At 49.9% G+C, this 21,168-nt stretch overlaps 1 protein-coding gene across 3 annotated transcripts in view; it reads left to right on the forward strand.

The window, feature by feature from the left end:
* The window catches only part of Arhgef10 (Rho guanine nucleotide exchange factor 10), a 116,913-nt gene that overhangs the window by 85,485 nt on the left and 10,260 nt on the right, over positions 1 to 21,168 (forward strand). For all 3 annotated transcript variants that reach the window (XM_085844133.1, XM_085844135.1, XM_085844134.1), the window contains 2 exons: positions 2,658 to 2,780; positions 4,417 to 7,086. In XM_085844133.1, the coding sequence (XP_085700259.1) occupies positions 2,658 to 2,780; positions 4,417 to 4,928 (635 nt within the window). In that variant the 3' untranslated portion in view covers positions 4,929 to 7,086. The remainder of the gene's footprint in view (positions 1 to 2,657; positions 2,781 to 4,416; positions 7,087 to 21,168) is intronic.

A 21,168-nucleotide genomic window follows, 5' to 3' on the forward strand; every position in this document is an offset into this window, starting at 1 on the left:
TGTGGCTGCAGTGTGGGAAGGCCCCAGGCAGCCCTGGGGTTGCCGCACAGGTGTTTCCTGTCCTGTCCTCTGAACTCAGAGCAGGCAGAGAGGGGTGACAGAGGTGCTGGGCCACACTCAACCTCCTGTGTCCCCTTGGAGCGGATACAGCGTCCAGAAGTGATGCAGTCAAGTAAAAGGGCCAAGTTTCCTATTTTAAAAAAAAAAATGAGTGTGAATCTTCCTAGTGCCACGGCCCTAGTCATCAGGGGGCTGTGAGTTAGCTTGTACTCATGGCTATGTGTGAATGGGGAACTGGATGCAGGCACACACACAGCTGGCACTTGGGCAGCATCTCTCCGGGCAGCTGGGGGGTGATCCGGGCAGCCAATGGCCAGTTCCTGGAACAAGTTTGTATTTAGTCCCTAAATAAAAAATAGGAAATAGCAGCATCCAGGGCTCACTTGCTTTCTTCCTCTTTGTCATCTTTATTATCATCATTATTATTATTAATTAAGGCCATTTCTTTCATAACGACATGGGGCAGTGTTTGGGGATCGTGTGTGAGGCCCTGTTGCATCGCCCCTAGGCATCCTTTATCTCTGCATCCATGCAGGGTTTCTGTCTCCCGGTTTCCTGCCCTTCCTCTCTAGGTCTCATCCCACTGTAAGACACTACTATGTTAGTCTCTTCATTCTCCTCAGGGAAACACACTTCCGACAGAAGGGGCAGCTTTGAAAAGGCAATGGAACACTTCCCAGATTCCTACTATACTTAAGATAATGTAGGTGTAAAAGTGAAATTCCTCTGAAAAAAATACACACACACACACACACTCACTGTTTACATGTGGGAGAATCGAAGAGAGAATGAAGGATACAAGATGTATTTCTGGATGAACAGAAATATCTAGCGACTCTTTCATCCTTCGTGCTTTGATGATAAGTCATTTTTAGAAGCCACCAAATGAGATGACATTACACACATGAGAAGCCCGGTTTGCCTGTTAATTGTCTTCGGGGTGAGATCGTCCACAGTAAAAGTATTTCACAGGCCCAGATTAACACTCTATAAACTATGAATTCAAAAATTCTTCTTTGTAGAAAAAGTAAAGGAAAGTATGGCTCCCAACGCAAAACCTTTTGGGAGTCAGATGAGCGCAAAGGCGGCAGACTGTGATTTGTGGAGCTTTGCGTGCAGTTGATTGGCAGCCTGGGTCCGTGGGCGTGGCTGGTCCTCAGGCCCCTGCGCAAAGCAGAGCTGAGACCTTGAGGTGAGAGTGTATCCTCCGGGGTTCCTAAATCTGTTTTAAAAAGGAAGTGCCCTCAGACTCACTGGAACTTTCCATCCTCCCATCTGTTTTCCTGGCTCAACGCAGGGCGGCAGGTGGAGGAAGTGGCTCCAGTATGTTGGGGTCGACCCACACAGCAGTCAGCAGTAATGGTGTGGAGCAGCTCTGGAACTTCTCAACAGCTCTTGAAAGGCAAATCAGCTGCTCACAGAGTTCGAGGCCACTGTGGGATCAACTGCGGTGCATCCATAAGGTGCACGCCATTACAGATAGACAGACATCTAGAATCGCAGGGATTAAATACCGCGAGCTTCTGGAAAATTGTACAGATCACTGTTAAGACGTTTTTTGTTGTTGTTGTTTGGGTTTTTGTTTGTTTTTAAAAAGCCTTTTATTTTTAAAACATCTGTTTTGAAGTCTAAGCATTTCATAGAAGTGGCCTCTGAAGACACGCAGTCCACTTGGGCCCCAGTGTTTGCCTGTCCTTAGCGTGAACTTTGTGTCAGAGGCAGATATAGCAAAAATAACCTTTGTTCTACAGAAAACAAGAGTCAAAGGGCGCTCCCTGAGCAAACTCTGTGCTGGTTGGCTTTGGTCCCAACGCCAGGACCAATCTTAAGACTCTTTGAACCCAGTGTCACTTTCCATGGCCGCAGAGTGCCCTTGCAGGCTTCCTGATACTCTGGAGCTGGAGAGACTGAAGATAAACACCCCCCCACACCCCCACACACACACACATTCACCAGGCAGTGACACCCACTCCTCCCAAGGCCCCCTGCTGGTCTGGCTACAGAGCAGGCTGCCAGAACAGCCCAAGCCTCCCAGAGACTACTAGCAATGTGATTTCGGGGCACACTTGAAGTGAAAGTCTGGAAGCCCCGCAGACAGTGCCTCTTGATTGCCCTGTGCTGCCTCTCTGTCTCTCTGCCTGTCTCTCTGTCTGTGTGTGTGTGCTGTAAGAGACGTGTGTGTGTGTGTGTGTGTGTGTGTGTGTGTGAGAGAGAGAGAGAGAGAGAGAGAGAAGTGGGAGGGGACGAGGCCCTTGCGACTGTGTGGAAGCAGATGATTTCAATAGCTCTGGATTGGTTCACTCTAGCAAGGCTGGTCTGAAAACAGACTGGAGACCTGCCTGTGTGATGGCTGCTATCCAGTTGAGGTGCACTGACAACCCCCACCCCCACCCCAGGACCTTGTCTTTCTCTTCTGGTTGAGGAAGGCTCGGTACAGGTGTGAGCATCCTAACAGCTTACCCTGCCACAAGGCTGAGGAGACTAGAGAGACTGGCCTTGATGTTGGGAACATTCCCCAGCCTCATGCCCACCCCCTGCTTCCCACCCAGCACTGCCGCCTGAGCGAGCATCAGACACTTTCTCTCTCTCTGACCCAGGGCACCAGCGTCTGTCTGTGACCAGCCTGCTCGTCTGCCACGGCTTGCTCATGGTCGGTACCAGCCTGGGTGTCGTGGTGGCCCTGCCAGTCCCTCGGCTTCAGGGTATCCCCAAAGTGACAGGTAAGTGGACACAGCGGTGTGCCTGCCTCTCCTCAGAGCAGCTAGGAGGAGAGGCCGCTGGCTGTCCTGTCGTCTTTGGAGAGCTGTAGGATACTTAGTAGAGACATGACTTGCTCATTTGCATGTTCTCTTTATACTTCCGCTTTCCTTGTTATTGTTGGTAGTCCCCAGAGAACTGATCCTGAACACTCTCCTGCCCATCAGCTCCCTTCAGAGCACAGGGTTTGCTCAGTGCAAATGGAGCCCTTCTTCCTGGGTGTAGAGAAGGAGGCTGGGTACACAACCCCTCCCCTGAGTTTTGCTTCTGGCAATCCCAGTTCACACCGGGCGGCAGGTTTGGAAAGCAGCCCAACTTCACGGGTCTTGGGGTTTCTACTCCAGGATGCTATTCAGGCAAGCCCCCCAGCCAGGAACAAAGCATGATGGGAAGACTTCAGTAGCATGGAAGAGACAGCCTGCATGATCAAATGAGAGGTGGGGAAATGTTTAGAAAGTGGTTGCCTTAATTGAAGAGACCATGGTTGAGAGCTGTTGCAGCCCTGCCCCCATCCCTTCCTCCCCCACCCCATCTTTCATCTTCAATGCTGAGGGGTAAATCCGGGGCCTCACATGACAGGCATTCACACCTGGCACCCAGCTACCTGCCCCAACACACGCTCACTCCTTGTAAAAGTTTCCGTTTTGTTAGGAGGTAAAGTTTCAATCGTGGAGTGTATGCTAAGCAGCAGAGAAACTGGGGCATCCTTTGTATGTCTGAGACTCCAGTCAGCCTTCTCAATTCACTTCTCCCTCTGTCGCCACTGATCCTTTCTTCAGTTGTATTCTCCAAGTTGAACCTCACATTACTCTGCACTCCCAAAACATGGCAGAGATCAGTGGCATAGGGAGGCGGCTCTCCTGCCAGTGGCCAGGAGGAGCCCACCAGGTGTCTCCGACAGCTGGGTCCCACCACAGGGAGACTGAAGCCCTGATTTTTCACTCTCTGGAAACTTTTGCAATAGAAATTGCCAGGAGCTTCTGATAGTGTAGACACTGAGTTCCTAACACTGGACCACTTCAGTATTTGGCTTCTTAAGACTTAGGGAAATAAGATGCATTTGCACAGAGCAAGTGAGGAAGCGTTTGATGCCCAAAGCTAAAAACTTCTTATGATGTTATTTCAGGGGTGTGAGTATAAGAAAATGTGATCTAAATTTTGGAAAATCACTTTTATGTATGTTTGTATTCTCTCTGTCTGTCTGTCTCTCTCTCTGTGTATGTCTGTGTGTGTGTGTTTATGTATGACATATGAGTGCAGTGCACATGGATGAGAGCCTAAGATTCCCTGGGTTTGTAGTTTCAGGCAGGTGTGAGCTGCCTGGTGTGGGTGTCAGGACCCCACCCCACCCCCGCTCCCTCCCCCCATTGTCTTCTTGGAGAACACTAAGCTTTCTTACCCATGGAGCCATCAGTTTAAGGCTTTGGGTGACTACATCCACCACAGTGACGTGATCTAGGGCGTTTCTGCTTTAATCACCCCGTGTTAGTGCCGCCTGCCAAGCTTCTGTCTAGGTAGGAGCTATGGGGTTAGATCCGGCACTTTGATACACTATGCTGCATGCCTGTTATTAAAGATCTTTGTTGAATTGTCCCCCAGGGCGAGGCATGGTCTCCTACCATGCACATAATGGGCCCGTTAAGTTCATTGTCTCAGCCACGACATTTCAAAACAAGGATAGAGCCAGGGACAGCCCACGTTCCGGTTCTGAGCTTCAAGATGAAGACCCCAAGGACTTGCTCTGCAGTGAGGAGGGTCCTTCCTGCCCGGGCCAGCCGGACACCTACACAGCCGTTTGGTTGGGAGACTCCCTAGGATTGCCAGCTCAGAAGAATGATCTGTCTTCGTCCTCAGGGTCACTGAACCTGTCCCATGGCTCCAGTTCCCTAGAGCACAGATCTGTGGACAGCAGCCTGTGTGACCTGCTGAGGGACCCCAGTGCATCCCCAAGGAGCAGACCACAGGGCTCTAGGCGAGCGAGAGCCAGTTCAGCGCTGGTGGTGTGTGGGGGCCAGGGCCACCGGCGGGTACACAGGAAGGCCAGGCAGCCTTCTCAGGAGGACCTGGTTTCTTCAGTGATGGTGTGGCAGATCCCTCTGCTGGGCATGTAGGTCAGGAGGCTGCTGCCTGGCATAAGGTGGCAATCAAGGACAACTCTCAGCTGGATGCAGGCCCAGCTGACAGAGGCTGCATCCCACATCACCGGGACCAACTGGAAGCAGAGTTTGGAAAAGAAATATTCTGTGCTCACTCTGCTCTCCTGCCTTCCTCCCATCGCACAACGGAGCCCAGCTGTGCCAGGGAAGCAGGGGAGCGCCCTGGCTTTGGGGTCACTGGACCACAGTTCAGGATAATGCTACAGTCTGCCCCATCATTCACCTGAGACCTAAAGTGAGCTGGCTGTGTGGGCTCCAGACTCATCTCAGAGAGCTGACAGGGAAACAACATAGCACCTAGTAGCATAGGAGGTCATTAACAACCCTTAAAAATCATTCTACTTGACTCATACTCACTACTGTTATTTATATTCTCTATATTTTTTAAATCCCAGAATACAGATTGTAACAATTTAGAAAGCCAGGTAACACACCCCAGTCCAGTCAGCTTGTACTTTTTTGGAAGGAGTGACCGAGGCTTTCCGAAGTAGACCATTATGTGTACTGTGCCCTTTAACAAATAGTGTTTTTATATTGCATTTTTTCTATTAAAAATCAACAGTTAACATTTTAGCCAATGTACTCTCTGTAACATTTCACACATAATCTTTACTTGAAGCCAAAATGTTCAGTACCTGTCAACATTGAACTCCAGCTTCCACGCCAAATCATACTTGCCTTCTCATACTAAGTCACATTAACGTCTGCGTGGGGCATGTGCCGGCCCAGGCATGCAGGGATGGTGCTAGATGTGTCTCTGGTCTTCTGTGCACCTGCTGTCAGAGAGCCATCCACACAGTTGGACACTCCTTCTGAGTGGTCCATGGTGCTGATCAGTCAGCCGCTGCCCTCCCCCGCGCCTGCCTGCCATCCCCGTACCACCTTCCCCCCTTCCCAAAGAACACACAGGGTCACGTGGGACACTTGAATGTCAAGGGGCATGAGTAACCCATAGACTCTGTTTGCTCCAGCTGTATTATACATCAGTGTTTCACTTACTGGATGGATTAAAAAAAATGTTTTTTTTAAACTTAATGCAGATATTATTCACCAAGGACAACTTCTCAGCACTTTACAAAGGACTAAAATGCTAACTTTTAACTTAGCCAAATATTTTTCTAAATTGCACATATCCCCAAGCTTTTTCAAACTGTTAGCTGCTATCTTATTTGATAAAATAAAAGACTTTCTATTTTAGAATACAGTATTACAAGTTGCCTTTTTTTTCCCCTGTAAAATACGAAAGGAAGGAAGCAGCCCTCTTCTCTGAGTCCCCGCATTGAAGTGGCCAGCTGCAGAGACTCTGCTAAGTATAAAAGACGACTCACATGGACTCCTCACATGTGGGCTCGAACTCTCCAAGGCCTCCCGCCCTTGCCAATTCTCACGATGTATCACCTCACAAGGTCATATAATTTGCATGTCTTACTGATATTTTTCAAGACCAAGGTGGCCTCCTCGAGGACAGACAGAAGAGATGCCAAGTTCCTGGTCCTGGAAGGCAGGTGCCACAGGCGTTTCCACAATGCAGATACAAGCTGTGCACAGAACAAGCTCCGCCACAGTAGTGGCCTGTGAGAAGCGGGCTGGGTGATGAGCATCCAGCAAGAGCCGAGGTGGGAGCTCAAAGGATGGGAAACCCTGCTAGCGTGGCCTGAGTCTGGTGAGTCCTGGATTTGAGAGACACAGGTGTGTCAGCACCCACTGAACGAAGCAACCCACTAGAGCCAACACACTTATTGAGCAGCTGGCTCCCAGACCCTCTATGTGTCAGTCATGAAGTTAAGTTCTCATAGACCTGGGACTGGACATGAACCCCATCGTGTTGTCTCCTTCCTCTGGGGCCTGCAGCCTCAGCTTAACAAAAGCCCCCAGTCTGAGAGACGTGTGTCAGGTGTGGGTCACGTACATGGAGTCTCCTCAGAGAGCAGCATCCAAGCATCCCCGTTCAAACTCAGAATAACACTTAATACCTCAAAGCTAGTTTCTCTCCATCTTCCCGGAAAGGAGAGGGAGTGTGAAAGAGAACTATTTGCTCTCCAGAAAGCTGCAGCCCCATCGTGAGACACCACACCTGGTGTCCTGCCTACTGGGACCCCTCCAGATACAAAAGGTGCGTAAAAATGGCAAAGTTTTGACAAAATTTGAGGAGAGGCAAACCCACAGACTAACAGCTGCCTGTCCCCTGCATTCAGCCCCTGTCGCATTTCCTCCTCGAATCTGAGGTGTAGAAAGGTAAATAAATGGAGGGTTCATCAGAGCAACATGAAGCAGAACCCAGGAATCAGAGTGTGATGCTCCAACAGGTAGTCAGGTCGGTGCTGGAGCTCAGTACACAAGCAGGCCCCCAAACCAGCCAGTGCTCAGCAAGGTCCTGGTGACTGATGGACTGAGGTAACAGGGCTGAGTGTTCACAGATCAGCACAAGGAAGCCCCAAGGGCACCCTCCCCGAGAGGCATCTCCTCCCCCAGAGTACTGCAAAGGCAATCAGCTCCTCACAAGCATGAATAAGCTGGTCTGGGTCTATGCTGGCACCAATCTGACAGCCAAAGCCACCCCAGGGAAAGCCAGAAGCCACCAGGGAACAGAATAACCTATTTGCTGGCTTCTGTCCAGAGAGGGCCTCAGCAGTGGTGTTGGGCACACAGTAGTTGTATTGGAAATGTGTGTAGTCCTCAGGCTCAGCTTGACACACTCTACCACTAAGGATGGCCTTGTTGAGGCAGGCTTGAGTGTCCTGCCATCATTCCTAGGAGATGAGCCAGTTTCTTTGTAGCCATTGACACCGGAGCCTGGAATGCATTTTGTTGTAATTGGAAGTGTGGATGTGGGTTTTCTTCCACCCTTCAGCAGAGGACTGTCACTCAAAGTGGTTTGTGCTCAGCATCGCCTCAAGCCATGATATTACCCGTGGAAGACAGCCATTAGTGCTGGTGACATCAGGATTTATTAGCTCCCCCTCAAGCAGGTGGCCCACTAAAGTCATAGTGCAGAAGGAAAACTGACAGTGGCCATATCTGCATAGGCTGGACATGCCCCCATCTGGGTAAGGCTTGTCAACCCCAGCTTGGATATATGCCCTAGGGACCGAGAGAGAGAAGGCCTGTGTAGCTTCTGTCCTTCATATCTTCATCTTGGAGCTCTCCACCTCTACAACCTTTGGTCCTCCTGGAACTCAGAGCCTGCTTCCCAAAGCCGAGTATTTATGTGGGGACAGAGAAAGTTTCACTAAAGCAATATCAGCTCTATCAGAGCAGTTCTCATCCTTCCAGATACTAAGTGTGCATGCGCGCACACACACATGCACATACACACACACCACATATGCACACATTTACAGGCACAGAGGTCTGCACCCATGTGTGTACACACATTTACATACACACATAGGTCTGCACATAGACAGTTATACACAGGTTTGCACCCATGCATTCTCACATACTTTCTCCTCTAATAATTGCGGCTTTCCACTGGGGACTGGTTGGGCAATGTTTACTGGAGTGGAAAAAGAAAGCCCAGGCAGCTGTTGGCCACCCTGGGCTTGAGGCCAGTGCTCCCACTGACTCTGGGAAAGAATTAACCCCTTCTTGACCAGCGGGGTTGGGAAGCCTTGGCATCTGAGAGCTTCCATCACTATGGGCCATTTGTGTGTTTCTCGGGTGTCTGTAGAACTCTCCTTCCCTGTGAATATCTGTGCTCGTGAAGGGTTCATTATGGTTCTAATGTAATGTTGTGTGGCTGACAGAGTTGGGCAGGGGAGAGCTATAGCTGGGGGAGTTTAGAATGTACTATCCTGCCATGGTAGACCCAGGCTGGCTCAACCACATGGCCACTGTCTGTCAAGGCTGACAGGAGCTTGAGCTGGCCATCGATGGGATAGAAGTAGCCCCTATCTTACCAGCTCTTAGATGGTGAGACAAGGCCAGCACTTAACCAGGCATGCTGCTTCTGCTGATATTTTGGTGCTTGGACAAACCACAAAGCAAACCAGCAAAGCCCAGTGCATCCACCCACACAGTCAGCAGCACCTCGTGCATTTAACTTGCTGTGGTCATGGTCATGAGGCTCTGGATCGCCGCCTGGGAACTTGGCCTTTAATCCTGATTCCCCCTGTGTAAAAATCTAGGAATTCTGGGGTCCTGGTTCAAATGGGACATCTGAGCCTGAACAGTGGAGACCAGCCATAGCCCTATAAGAGTCTAAGAAGGACAACATCCTAGAATCCCATAATCCATCAAGAAACTGAGGGCAGAGCAAGTGATGCCTGTGGGTGCCTGCTGGGTGGAGGGGCTGTCCATCCTGGCTTGGCTCCAGCCTATGCATCTTGAACAAGCCTCTCTGGGACACAGGATGAGCACTGGGGACACCCGGGAAGGGAAGGTCAGGGATCCTGGAGACATTTAGAGCCGGACTAAAGAGAATATAGATATTTGGCATGCATTCAGGAAGGGAAGCAGGGGGAAAATGTTTTCTCAACCTCTCACAAAGAAATATCTGCCTCTTTAGTGCGTAGGACCTACAGTCCCAGCAAGAAGGTGGGCTCATCACTGATGACAATAATCTCCCCCGGAGATGGCGTCTGCATCCATTCAACTATCAGAGCTGGGGAAGGGAAGCTTGCCCACATCAACCCCATGAGGCATAAAGACTATATTTGCATTCTGAAACCCTTTCACTTTTCCAGAAGGAGCCCTGATTTGGGGTGGGGTCGGGTGTAGCAGTGGAGGCAGGGTGATGAGGAGGCAGAGAAATCTAAAAGGAGCAGGGAGAAGTGTTTGTCAGGTTGGGGATGGGGCAGGGTTCACTGACTACCCAAGGAACCTGTGCAGAGGCAAAGGACACCACAGCCTCCTTCAGTCCCTGAGCTGTGGTACTGTGGTAAGGCTGGGGCAAATAAAGGGAGACTGATGCAGGCATCCTCCAGGGACCAGCTGATGCAGGCTGGTGGCTCATTCAGGCAGGAGCTAGACAAGAGATGCTCTGTAACTCCCTCCCACCCAGGGACCAGAGGCTAGGGCCCCACAGGCTAGTGAGGACTGCTTCTCAGGCCCTTCTAGCCAGTCCCTGCTGCCTTTCTCATTTCCTGCTCCCCTCCACTGGAGATCAAACAGCTTCTGGCTGCGGGGAAGGAAATGGGGGCAGGGCATGCTTCCCTGGCACAGCCAGGCAGCTGGCCAGGCCTGCCCAGGCTGACCCACTTCCCAGGATGCTGGGAGCAGAAGCAGGAGCCAGAAAGAAAAATGCAAAAGCTCTGTCCAGTGTGGGAGCATCATAAGCTCGCTGGTATAACTTCCTCAAATCCTACCAGATCAGGGTATTCGAGAGAGGCCAGCTTCTGTGACTCCCTGTGGTTTTAAAATGTCAAACCATCCCCTTCAACCCTAGAAGGCAGCAGGGATTAAAGGCACAACTGGGCACAACCCAGCATGTCTGTCATTTTTACCAAGTGGTCAGATTTCTGCTAGCATTCATAGAAATGGTCTAAGGCCCATTTTCAAACACTGGTGCCTGCACAGCTCGCTTCTCACAAGTACTACAACTGCTTCTGCCTAAATGAGTTTTGCATTAAGACCGAGCAAAAGAATCCCACTTTCCATCCACTTCTGCAAGCTGAAGTGCTTGGAAAGACTTGGGGAGACCTGTGAGGATCACCTCAGAGGGCCGTCCCAGCGGCAGGACACAGGGCATGGCATGCACCACCCCTGAAAGCATTGTGCACCAAGCTGGCTAGGGGCTCCTGGCCGTTTAGTCTAGTCCTATGGTAACTGCTCTTCATTTAGTCTCTTGGTATTTGCTCATTTATTTCATTGTCTGCATTTAGTCCGTTTGCTTTTGTCTTTCTGTTGTTGCTATTGTTCCTTTGTTTCTTTGCAGTGCTATAAATGGAATGCAGGGGCTTGACTTTGCCCTGTGCTGAGCAACACCCTGGCCCTTATATGTTGTTTGTTAAATGTTACATTGACTGTAACATTGTAAGAAGGGGTCTGTAATGTGTTGGAGAGGTAAGAAAGCTTCATTTAAAGTCGACTGGTTCATCCCCAGGCAGACTGAAAAACCATTCTGTCTCAGTGCTACCGGGTTGCAGTCATAAAATACCAAAGCTGGGGGCTATGAACTACAGTTCTGGAGGTGGAAGAGCAAGCCTGTGGCTGAGGTTTAGATGGGCTCTGCTCGCTCTGTGGGCCCTTGGAGGGTGTTCTTGCGTCTCTGCTGGTTTCCAGTGTTCTGTGGCATGGACACCCACCATGGGACATCCAATTACTGCATCTCTTCACCCAGCCTTCTCTCTGCTTGATGACTTTGCTCTGAGATCCCCGTTTATGTCTATCTTTTCTGCCTTTGGGACATCGGTCATGCACCTCTGGGGCCTGTCCCAGTGACCTCTCCCTGTCCCAACAGTAACCTCTGTGAAGTTATTTCCCTATTTCCCAATACATTCTGAGGTGGGCTGGTAATGGGATACCAACATCATGAATGTATGTGCGTGTGTGTGTGTGTGTGTGTGTGTGTGTGTGTGTGTGTATACACACACACACACACACAATTCAACCCCTAGTAATCGTTGAGGTTTCCAGGCACACTATCCAAGGGAATTATTTCATTTACACTCTTGATAACTTACTACTTCAAGCTCTATTAATTAAAGATGACTTGAAAATTAATTTTCTGTAGTGACTCTAGGATCAAGAGTGAGATAGATAACTTATTTTTATCTGAATTTTTGTTATATTAAACCACACGTGGCTCCAAAGCCATCACTCACGTTCTACACCACACTGCAGTCACCAAAAGAGAACAGATTTGTGTGACAACATGTACCTTGGCTGCCAGGGCTGGCACAGGACGGAAGCCTGCCTGTGCATTCTGGCTCCTGGGGCTGTGCCTTCTGCAGTGCAGAGCTCACCCCAACTCCTTCCAGAATGTCCATCTGGAGCTGCCTGGCCTCCAACCATGTGCATGAGGTTCCTGCCATCCGAGGTGAGCCAAACCCCTCTAAGAGATGCAGCTCGTGGGCACATTTAAGCTCCACTGAGCATGGTAGCCCATGCCTGCAATCATAGCACCTGAGAGTCTGAGGCAGGAGGATTGCCACGAGTTCAAGGCTTGTCTGAGCCACATCATTTGGCCCTGTCAAAACACCAAAGCCTAACTAACAAATATTTAACTTAAAACAAAATATGGTCAAGATGGAAGGGACTTTCGTGTGGTGTTTGCCACCTTCTTGCTTTGTGTTCCGTAGCGAGGATCCCTGTTCATTTGGATGGGGGGTGTCTCACCACAAAAGAACAAGGCTTTGAGCTGGATGGGAGGGGAACCCGGCTCTGCCTGTATCAGATGTGTGACCAGGAACAAGTCCATTGCAAACTCACAAACATTAAGTCTCCTTCACTGTAATAGGGAGGCATGTCGACTCCCTGGTAGACTGTAGAGTTGTAAATCCCAGCTTCCTAAACCCCATATGGGGTCACAAAAAAGTTAGGCAGCAGTAGAAGGATGTGCAAAAGACAAAAATCTCTTTGAAACTAATCCTGTAATACATCGGGCTGTTTCCTGCAACACTCGCCCATGTACCCTGATACTTCTGAACACACGGCATCGGCACCTCACGGGACAGCACCAATGGATGCCGCCTGAAATACCTTGGCTCAGATTTGCTGCTACTGTTAGAAAGTGCAGTGGCTTTGCTGCATGTACTAACTCTCTGCTCGCACACAAACAGTGTTTAATTACAGGAAACAAAGACTTTCAATGTCTTCCTATGGCCATTTCTCAGCATGTGTCAAAATTAGGGCATTTCATGTGAATATTTTATTTTTAAAATTGCTGTCATTAGTCACTTGAGTGTTATAAAAAAATGTTCAATGAATCTTGTCTTAGGATTAGGACAAAATTTCCAATAACTTAATGAGATGACCTGCCGTTCCGTACTACATAACTTATTTGAAATAGCGCTCTCAGCATTGACAGTTATAAAATAAAATACCGTCTTGGCGCTGCAAAGACGGCTCGACAGTTAAATGTGTGTACTGCATATCCAGCACGTCTCAGTTTAGCTCCCAGGATAAGTGCCGTGCTGTGGAATTACAGCTCAAGTCCACCTGCATCTCCAGCTCCAGGGTCTGACACCTCTGGCCTCCACACCCAACACACAAACATGTAACTGTAAAGAAAAATAAAACCTTTTAAAATTGACCATCTCTGAAAAAATAACAATAAGGATGCTTTGCATCCTGCAAGATCAAATAATCAGCAGAGATTTAATTCTTTCTTCAAAAATAAACAATCAGATTTTTCATTAGTATGCAAATCTCCTCTCATCTTTAATAAATGGTAAAACCCTGAATATACCAAATGTGGCTGGTTTGGAATAAATCTCTCTGTGGTTCATCGTCAATACAAGTGTGATTTGTATTCTTGTGGAAGTGCCCCTTTCAACTGCAGACAGTGTATTAACACATTTTAAACAATATCTCAATATAACCATTAAAATTTTATTTCCTTTTAAAGTTATTCTTTTTTAAAAAGGCTACTAGGATTCACATTTGCAAACTTGCTGGCTTAGTAAGTGGATGTTCTTAAACTTCACTTGGTAAGGATTTCTCTCCTCTCAGGAAAGGAGCTACAGTCTGCTAAATAAAGCAGGGTACACGCAGACCTCCAGCCCACAGAAAGCGGCATCAGAGACAAGGGGCAGCAGACATCTGGTCTAAGTGGGCATTCCTGGTCAATTATCATGGCTTTTAACCCAGGAAGACACAGAGCTGAAGAGTCCATTCTTGTGGTATTCAGCTGTACAGCATGAGGTACCATCTCAGACCAGTGTGTGTATGTGCATGTGCGTATGCGTGTGTTTTGCAGGAATTCAACTGTAGTTTAAAATGCGCGGAAGGACATGAATGATGCGGAATCACCTCACGAGTGGCAACCATCTCCATAGTCACGGTCACCTTGGACACTTCATAGACAACACAGAGCATGACCTCTGAGTTCCAGGCTTGTAGGCACCAGTCTGCGGTGTGTGAAGAGAAAGGAGAGCCCAGGCAGCTCAGTCACCATACCTATGATGCTTCTGAAAGAATCTACATGCAGATTCGTGGCGGCGCTTCCCTTCGAGGAGTGGCCTGGTCAGACAAGGCTGGTACTTAAGGGAGTCTCATGGGGACAACTTCCCTCTTACACAGCATGGATTGGATTTTGAAATGAACCAACAAACATCTAATTATTTATTCTTAATGCCGAGAAGCTGGAAGTACTTAGAGTAACTGGCTCCATTCCTGACAGTCATTGGAATTTAATTGCTTGGGGGAGGGGGTAGCAGTGCAGAACATGAAGTCTTACGGGCTTTTAAAAAGAAAAATCCTGGGGACTGTCTGGTCTGGCATCTGTGAGCAAACAACACCCAGGATCCCAACAGGAGCCAACGAAAGCGCTTACGAGTAGGGACGAGGTGTAACATGGGTATGAGCTACAGGCAGGCCACCTTTCTTTTATAACCCCCAAGGCTGTGTGCAGGAAAGATCAGCCATAAAGGCAAAGACAGATCTGAGAGCTCTCAGGGCAATGGTAGAATTGGGTGAACACCCTCCCTGGAGAAAGATGGCTCCACTACCCAGTGCACAGCACACATCCTTCCATCTGACGTGGGTACTGTAAGGGAAACAGGTTGAGCATCTTGTCCCTGTCACGTTTGAGAGGGATGATTGTATTCAGGGTGTCATCTGTGTGCTGCTGCTGGCTCTCTCCCAGCCTGTTGCTCTGACCTGGACCTAGTCGGTTTTACCCAGCACTAAGGGTGTGAAAGGCTCAGTCAGTGCCACATCTGTTCACACCTGTCTCTAGGAGATACCCATGGTGATGCGTCTCAAGTCTGCAGTACTGTCTGGTTCTTCCTGAGGCAGGAGGATTTGATGGCACATGGGTTACAGTCCTGGTCAGTTTCAGGACCTCATGAAACATGAAGAACTTCCAACTAATTACCACACCTCTGACAAATTTCAATGACATCACTGAAATAAAGTCTATAAATGTGTAAGTGGGGAAACACATGGCAGGTAACCCCAAACACCCCCTCTACGAGACACCAGAAGGTTATTTTTAATTACTTTGTTTACTCTTTTTTTTCATCCTTTCAGAAAATGTCCACGAACAGCCTACTTAGTGTATAGCTTTGTAAAAATCCCTGTTGGAATGGGGTTGGGGTAGGTCTGTAAATGGTACCCAGCCCAGTGTGGGAGCTGGTCCACCCAGCATCCAGAGCCAGGATGATGGAGGCTGGGCACGTGGACCGCATCCTGGTCACCTTTCTGCCTTTTCTCCACCCACGTGTAAATGGAGACACACTAAGAGACCTTGAGAGTTACCTATTTGAGGACAAACTGAAATTAACATAATGAAAATGAAAATGATCTCAGCCGTCTCTATTGTAACCAACAGGAACGGAAGGAAGGAGTCATTCCAGCAGTTTGCAGCTTTCTGCCCTGGTTGATGCCTGGCTACTGAACAAGACGCGTTTTTACCGCTTTGGTGTTGAACTCAGAAAGGCTGGTGGTATAAATTGGCCAAGAATATCAAAGCAGAGTAGAGAGCAAATATTCACATCCTCTGTTCTCAGAAATCTAGCCATCGGTAATTTGCATAAAGCTGTTAAAAGAAGCATTTATCCCAGGATGAACACTGATTTGACACACACCCCTTATGTTACCCCAGGCTGCCCACACAAGAGGAGAAGGCCAGTCTAGACACCAAGAAATGTCCACCAACTGGTTGGTCCGCTTCACTATCCCGAACTTTCTTAAGATTCTAGACTCTATCGGGATGTGGGCAACAGATTTTTAATTACTATGTATGTGTGGGATCGCTTCTTACAGATGCTAAGCGGGACCCAGGATGTAATGCTGGAGGTCAAACAGCCAAGAGCGCCCTAGGTGGGGCAAAGCTCGCGGCAGACACCTGTTCCTGGTGCTTTTTGGGGTTGGGAAGGTCATGCCCGCGGGGTGCAGCAGCGGGGACTCTTTACTGGAGTGCTCTGTGCGCCATAGTGCTGCTGTCAAGGCTGGAGGCTACCAAGAGCGAGCTCCCAGCCTCTGCTCACTTGGTCTGGAATGGGTTAAGTGCGGAGGCGCAGGAACTGTTGCAGGCAGGCGCCGGGCACCGCGCACACTAGATCCACGGAGGGCTAGCTCAGCTGCAGCCCCTGCCGGCAGACCCCCAAGCTGTAGGTGGCAGGCGGGGACAGCGAGGTGCACGCGCGCCCCGGCCGTGGGCGGCCTCCCAGCTCGCGCTCCCTCCAAGTGCAGGGCATACGCAGGAGTAATCAGTCGCTGCCAACCCGGAGGTTGGCACGAGTGCGGAGGAGCCCGGCGCGTTCCCGGCGTCGGGAAAGCGCACAGAATCGCAACGCTCGCACAGGTGCGTGGAAGGTTCGCTCGCCCCGGGGGCGCTCACACAGGTGCGCGCGAATTGTCGCGTGCGCATGCGCGTCACACACCCCACGCCCCCCGGCCAGGCTGCGCGTCCTGGGCTCGGGTGGGTTTGCAGGGGTGGAGGGAGAGCGGCGAGCTGCGAGAGGTGAGGTAGGGGCCCGGGCGCGGCCTGTGGGACTCGTGGAGGATGGAGGGACCTTGGGGGTGGTAGGCAGGGACGCTGCTCTTGGAGGGAAGTGGGGACTGGGGGTTCGGGGGACCGGATTGATCCAAGAAAAAAAAGCACCGGGCGTGGCGTGGGAGGACGACAGGCGACAGTGACTCGCCCGCACGGGCCCCTCCCTGGCATGGGTCTGGCTGCTCCCCTCCTGCTGCCTGTGACGCTGGGTTCTTTATTGGGGGGGGGGGGGTCAGGGACTGAGCGCTAGCTAGCTCGGAATGTGGACATGATTTGGCGGACCCGGACGGGGACCCCCTAGGCAGGTAGTCTGCGGGACGCGTGGGCCACGCACAGCTACAGTATTCGTTTGGGGAGCCTCGGCGGTGGCCTGCGCGGGTACGTGCCTGACAGCACGGTGGGGAGGGGATGGAAGGAGGAAAGCGCGCTGCATTTAAATTAGGATTGAGTGTGCGGCTCGCCTTCATCCCAGGAAGAGGCTGGGAGTGGAGCCCAAGCCTTCCTGGAACCTTGCCAGCCCCGCTGTGAGGCTGGGACAACCCCCTCCAGGGCAGCCAAACCTCTCCAGGGCAGCCAACCCCCTCCAGGGCGGTGGGGACAGGTCCTGCGGAGTTCCTCTCGGTTGGCCCTCTGCACCTGTAGCATTAGACCTGAGAGTTTTCACTCCAACATTATTTAGCTTTCCTAAAGAAGCACTTCTTTCCCCAGCCTGCTACAGTCTAGTCCAGGGATAGAAAGGAATGAGCTCTTTTCCTTCCTCTAGCCCCACTCGGGAGCTTATCTTGAAGTTCCCAGCATCTTTCAACACCGAGTGACGAGTCCTTGGTTCCCCGTGGGTTCCCAGCACCCTACTCCTAACCACTGAATTACTCAGTCTCTAATTAGTAGCCCTCACCGCTGTCAATGGCACCCTTAAGCCTTTCATCCTGAGGGTTCCTATTATTAGACCCCCACCCCCACCCCAAGCCCTGCCAGGCAGAAGGGAGCTTTCCCGGGTACCCGGTACCCTGAGTTGCAGCGTCCCCACACTGATTGAGTAGGCGCTCCAACGCTCCCTTCCGGTGTAACTCGGCTAAGGTTCTAATGAGATAAAAAGAATTCAGAGCTTTTCATATCAACTACTAGAAATGGCTCATCATATCATTAGAAAAATACAGAGGAAAGATACTTAAAATGTTTTGTTTACCGTCTGTAAGGTCATCTCTAGTTTAGGAGGAGGGAGAGAGCATTAAATGCGCTTTTCTGTACAAGCCCTTCCCAGCTATACCAGTTTGGGGGCCATTACGCCCTGTGTCTAGATCTGTGGGTCACAGGCTGGGTCACATCACCACTTTGTTCTCCCGCGCGGGTGGTGGTCTCTAGTGGGGTATGTTCAGTACAGTCCCAGCGTAAACAAAGACTGTGTCTCTCTCCTTGCAATGCCTGGGCTCTCCCTTTTGCCAGCGCTCCATCTAGGCTCATATTTCAGATGTTTCCTAAACACCACGGCATAGATTACTGTGTAATAACAGCTCGGTGCAAATCTGGATCCACTTAGGCAGTTGCCCAGATTCTCTGGACCGCCCTGCATGGAGGCCGTGGTCAGAACAGACTGTGTCAACTGCCTGGAGCAGAGCAGGCTGCCTCCAGTGGAAACCAGCCCAGTCTCCCATGAGTCCCTGTAATCCAGGGATGTTTGCCCTGCTCTGGAAGCCACAGACTGCTATCTTACTAACAGCCTTGGTTTCTAGCTTTTCTCTTGAAATGATTGTGGTATATACACCGAGTGTTAGTACCAGCAAATGTTTGGAGAACACTTACAGTGAGCAACTTTTATAATAAAATGCAAACTTCTAGGAGTTTACACTTTGGAAACATTAGCTCCTGGGAGACATTGTATCATAATTAAATAGTGCCTTGGAAACCAAAGCTACCTCGAGTCCTGGCAGTACTGTTCAAATGGCTGAACAGTCTTTCCTTTCAGGGATGTTTGTTGCTGTCTGCTGAGAGCACAGCACAGTCTTTGGTGCTAGGTACAGAATTCTCTGTAACAGAACTGGTCTCCCTACCTGTGTATCTTAGACTCAAAATCAGAGAAAGATATGAAGCATTTCCTCCCAATACTTGTGTAACATCTCTGAAGGGAATGTATATATCCCATGAGTATACATAATGGAGGCTTCTTGTGCAGCAAGGGGATTGGTATGGTGTATCAGCAGTGGCTTCATGTGCAAAGGCCCTGTGGTATAAAACGGATCACTAGAGAAGGCCAGAGAGGAGCCCTTGGAGAGCCTGCCTTGGGTCTGTGGTTTCATTTCAGTCCATGTACACCGATGAAGCTGGTCATCGGGAGGCTGGGTGGAGTTGCATGTGGCTCAGTTTTACAGACCTGAGATACTGAATCAAAGGGAAATCTGAAGTTGGACAGTGTGGGTAAGACGTTGCATAAATAAAAAGCACTGCGTCTGGGATCTCTGAGCCACCTTCAGCTTTTGCTGGTATGGCGGTCGGTTTCTACACAGGATTGGACAAATGCACTGGTCAGTGTAACTATTTAAAACACACATCCTGTAAGACTGAGCCTCCATTTACCTCCCACCACCATAGGATGCGGTCCTCAAGACTCCTGTTCAGGTCCTCAGGGCAGAGAAAACTCAGCTTTGAACAATAACACTCATTTATTTTGCTTTCGTTCATGTAGTCTCAGGGGCGGCATGCCTGCCAATCAGTGCCAAATATGGCAGCCAGAAGGCGGAGCTTGAGTCACGAAAAGCTGCTCTTCACTTCTGGTATGACTGGACAGATTGGTATGGTGTATCAGCAGTGGCTTCATGTGCAAAGCTAAACCAAGTGGCTTCATGTGCAAAGCTAAACCAAGCTAGACCTCTTGGTTATGTCTATGTTATGTCTATGTGCTGGCTTCTTCCCTGGTGAGTGGTAGGCTGTAAGGCGCACGTCCTAACAAAGAGTCCTGCAGAAGCTGTGCCACTTTTCCTGGAGGAGCCTTTAAAGTCACTGCATTCTCACCACAGTCCTGGCCTGCTGACTGATGGAGGAGATAAAGCTCACCACTCGAGGTGCTCTGTCATCTCATACCCCAGGGAGAGTAAGAAGTGGGCCACATCTAAGAGGTATCTTTGGAAAGTATCACTTGTCACAGTCCGGCCTCCAGCTGCTAATTCGACCGCCACCTCCACCAGAGATAAGGGTAGAAAATCTCAATCAATACCTCACACTCTTGTGGGGTCAGAGTTTAAGTCGTATTACTGGGTGAAGGAGCTGCCTTGGGCCTGAGCCTTCCTATTCATTTGAAGGACTATCCACCAAAAAGGGAAGATGTTTGCCTGACACCCACAGGTACCACAGTGGATACAGCACAGGGTCATTGTGGGTTATGTTGGCATTCCTCAAACAGTCATGGGGCATGAGTGTCTGTGTGCAAGAGTGTGTGTGTACACGCACATGCACGTGTGTGTGCATACACATGTATGTGAATGTGTGTGTGCATGCATGTGTACATGTGTGTATGCGTACACATGCACACACAAATGAGAGAGAGAGAGACTAGTGCTGTGACCAAAAAATACTTGCCAAGCAGTCTAAGGGGAGAGGGATTTATTCTGGCTCAGGATTTGATCTATGGACCACACCACCATGGCAGCAACAACATGAAGTGATTGGGTCGCATTCAGTCCAGAAGCAGGGAGAGGATGAACGTTGCTCGGCATGCTTCCTTCAATTTTAGCATGAAGATGGTGCCTCCCACATTTGGGGTGGCTCTTCCCTTCAGAGGTGTGTATTCTAGATGATTCCAAATCCAGTCAGGTTGACAATGAAGGTAGCCTATACAAAGCCCCCACTGGTAGGGCAGCTCAGCAGGCAGGGCCTCCAGGTCCTGAGCTTTGAATGTGATTGTTCTCCAGGACTTATTGAGGCTTGGTCCTGGTTTACCATTTGGGTAAAGAGTCTCCCCTGAAAGGCTGTCCTGGAGGCTCGGTTCCCCATGACATGTACTTGGTCATTTGGAGGTTGGTGCTGCTCCCGTGCAAGCTCTGTAGGGCTTGGTTCATCGTGAGTGCACCGCTCATGTTTGTGTGTGTGTGTGTGTGTTGTATAAGCATCACTTACCCTGTGCTCTTGGCCGTTCCTTGAAGCAGCACCAAGGACTGTGCCAGAAACCATGCAGACGGCCAGTGCCATGTCCTTGAACTTGCACATCCTCAGAGATAAATAGCTTTCTATGTTTTATAAACTTCCCAGCTCAGGTGTTTAGGTATAATCACAGGAAGTGTGTTAGTGTACCACAAAGAGCTGGCTGGGTTCTCTCTCCCTCAGACACCTCCATCTCCTTCTCTTAAGCTGTGGGCTGACCAGGTAAGGCGCTCATCCGAGAACAGAGGACATCAGGATTTATTCAGTCCGATGACTTGTGCTAGTCTTGTCTCAAAAGTGCTCCAGGTTACAGTCGACTGGTGTCGGACCACACATCTAGATAGTGTGGCACACCTGCGGGAATGATAAAAGTAACTGTTTCCCCATCTCTTGGTGGGAAAGGTACTGAGAGGTAGATAGGCCCCTTTCTCACAGTTACCCTGAGATAACCAGGCACAAGCT

This window comes from Mus caroli, unplaced genomic scaffold, assembly GCF_978045245.1.
Source record: "Mus caroli unplaced genomic scaffold, Mus_caroli_1 scaffold_10, whole genome shotgun sequence".
Lineage (NCBI taxonomy): Eukaryota > Metazoa > Chordata > Mammalia > Rodentia > Muridae > Mus > Mus caroli.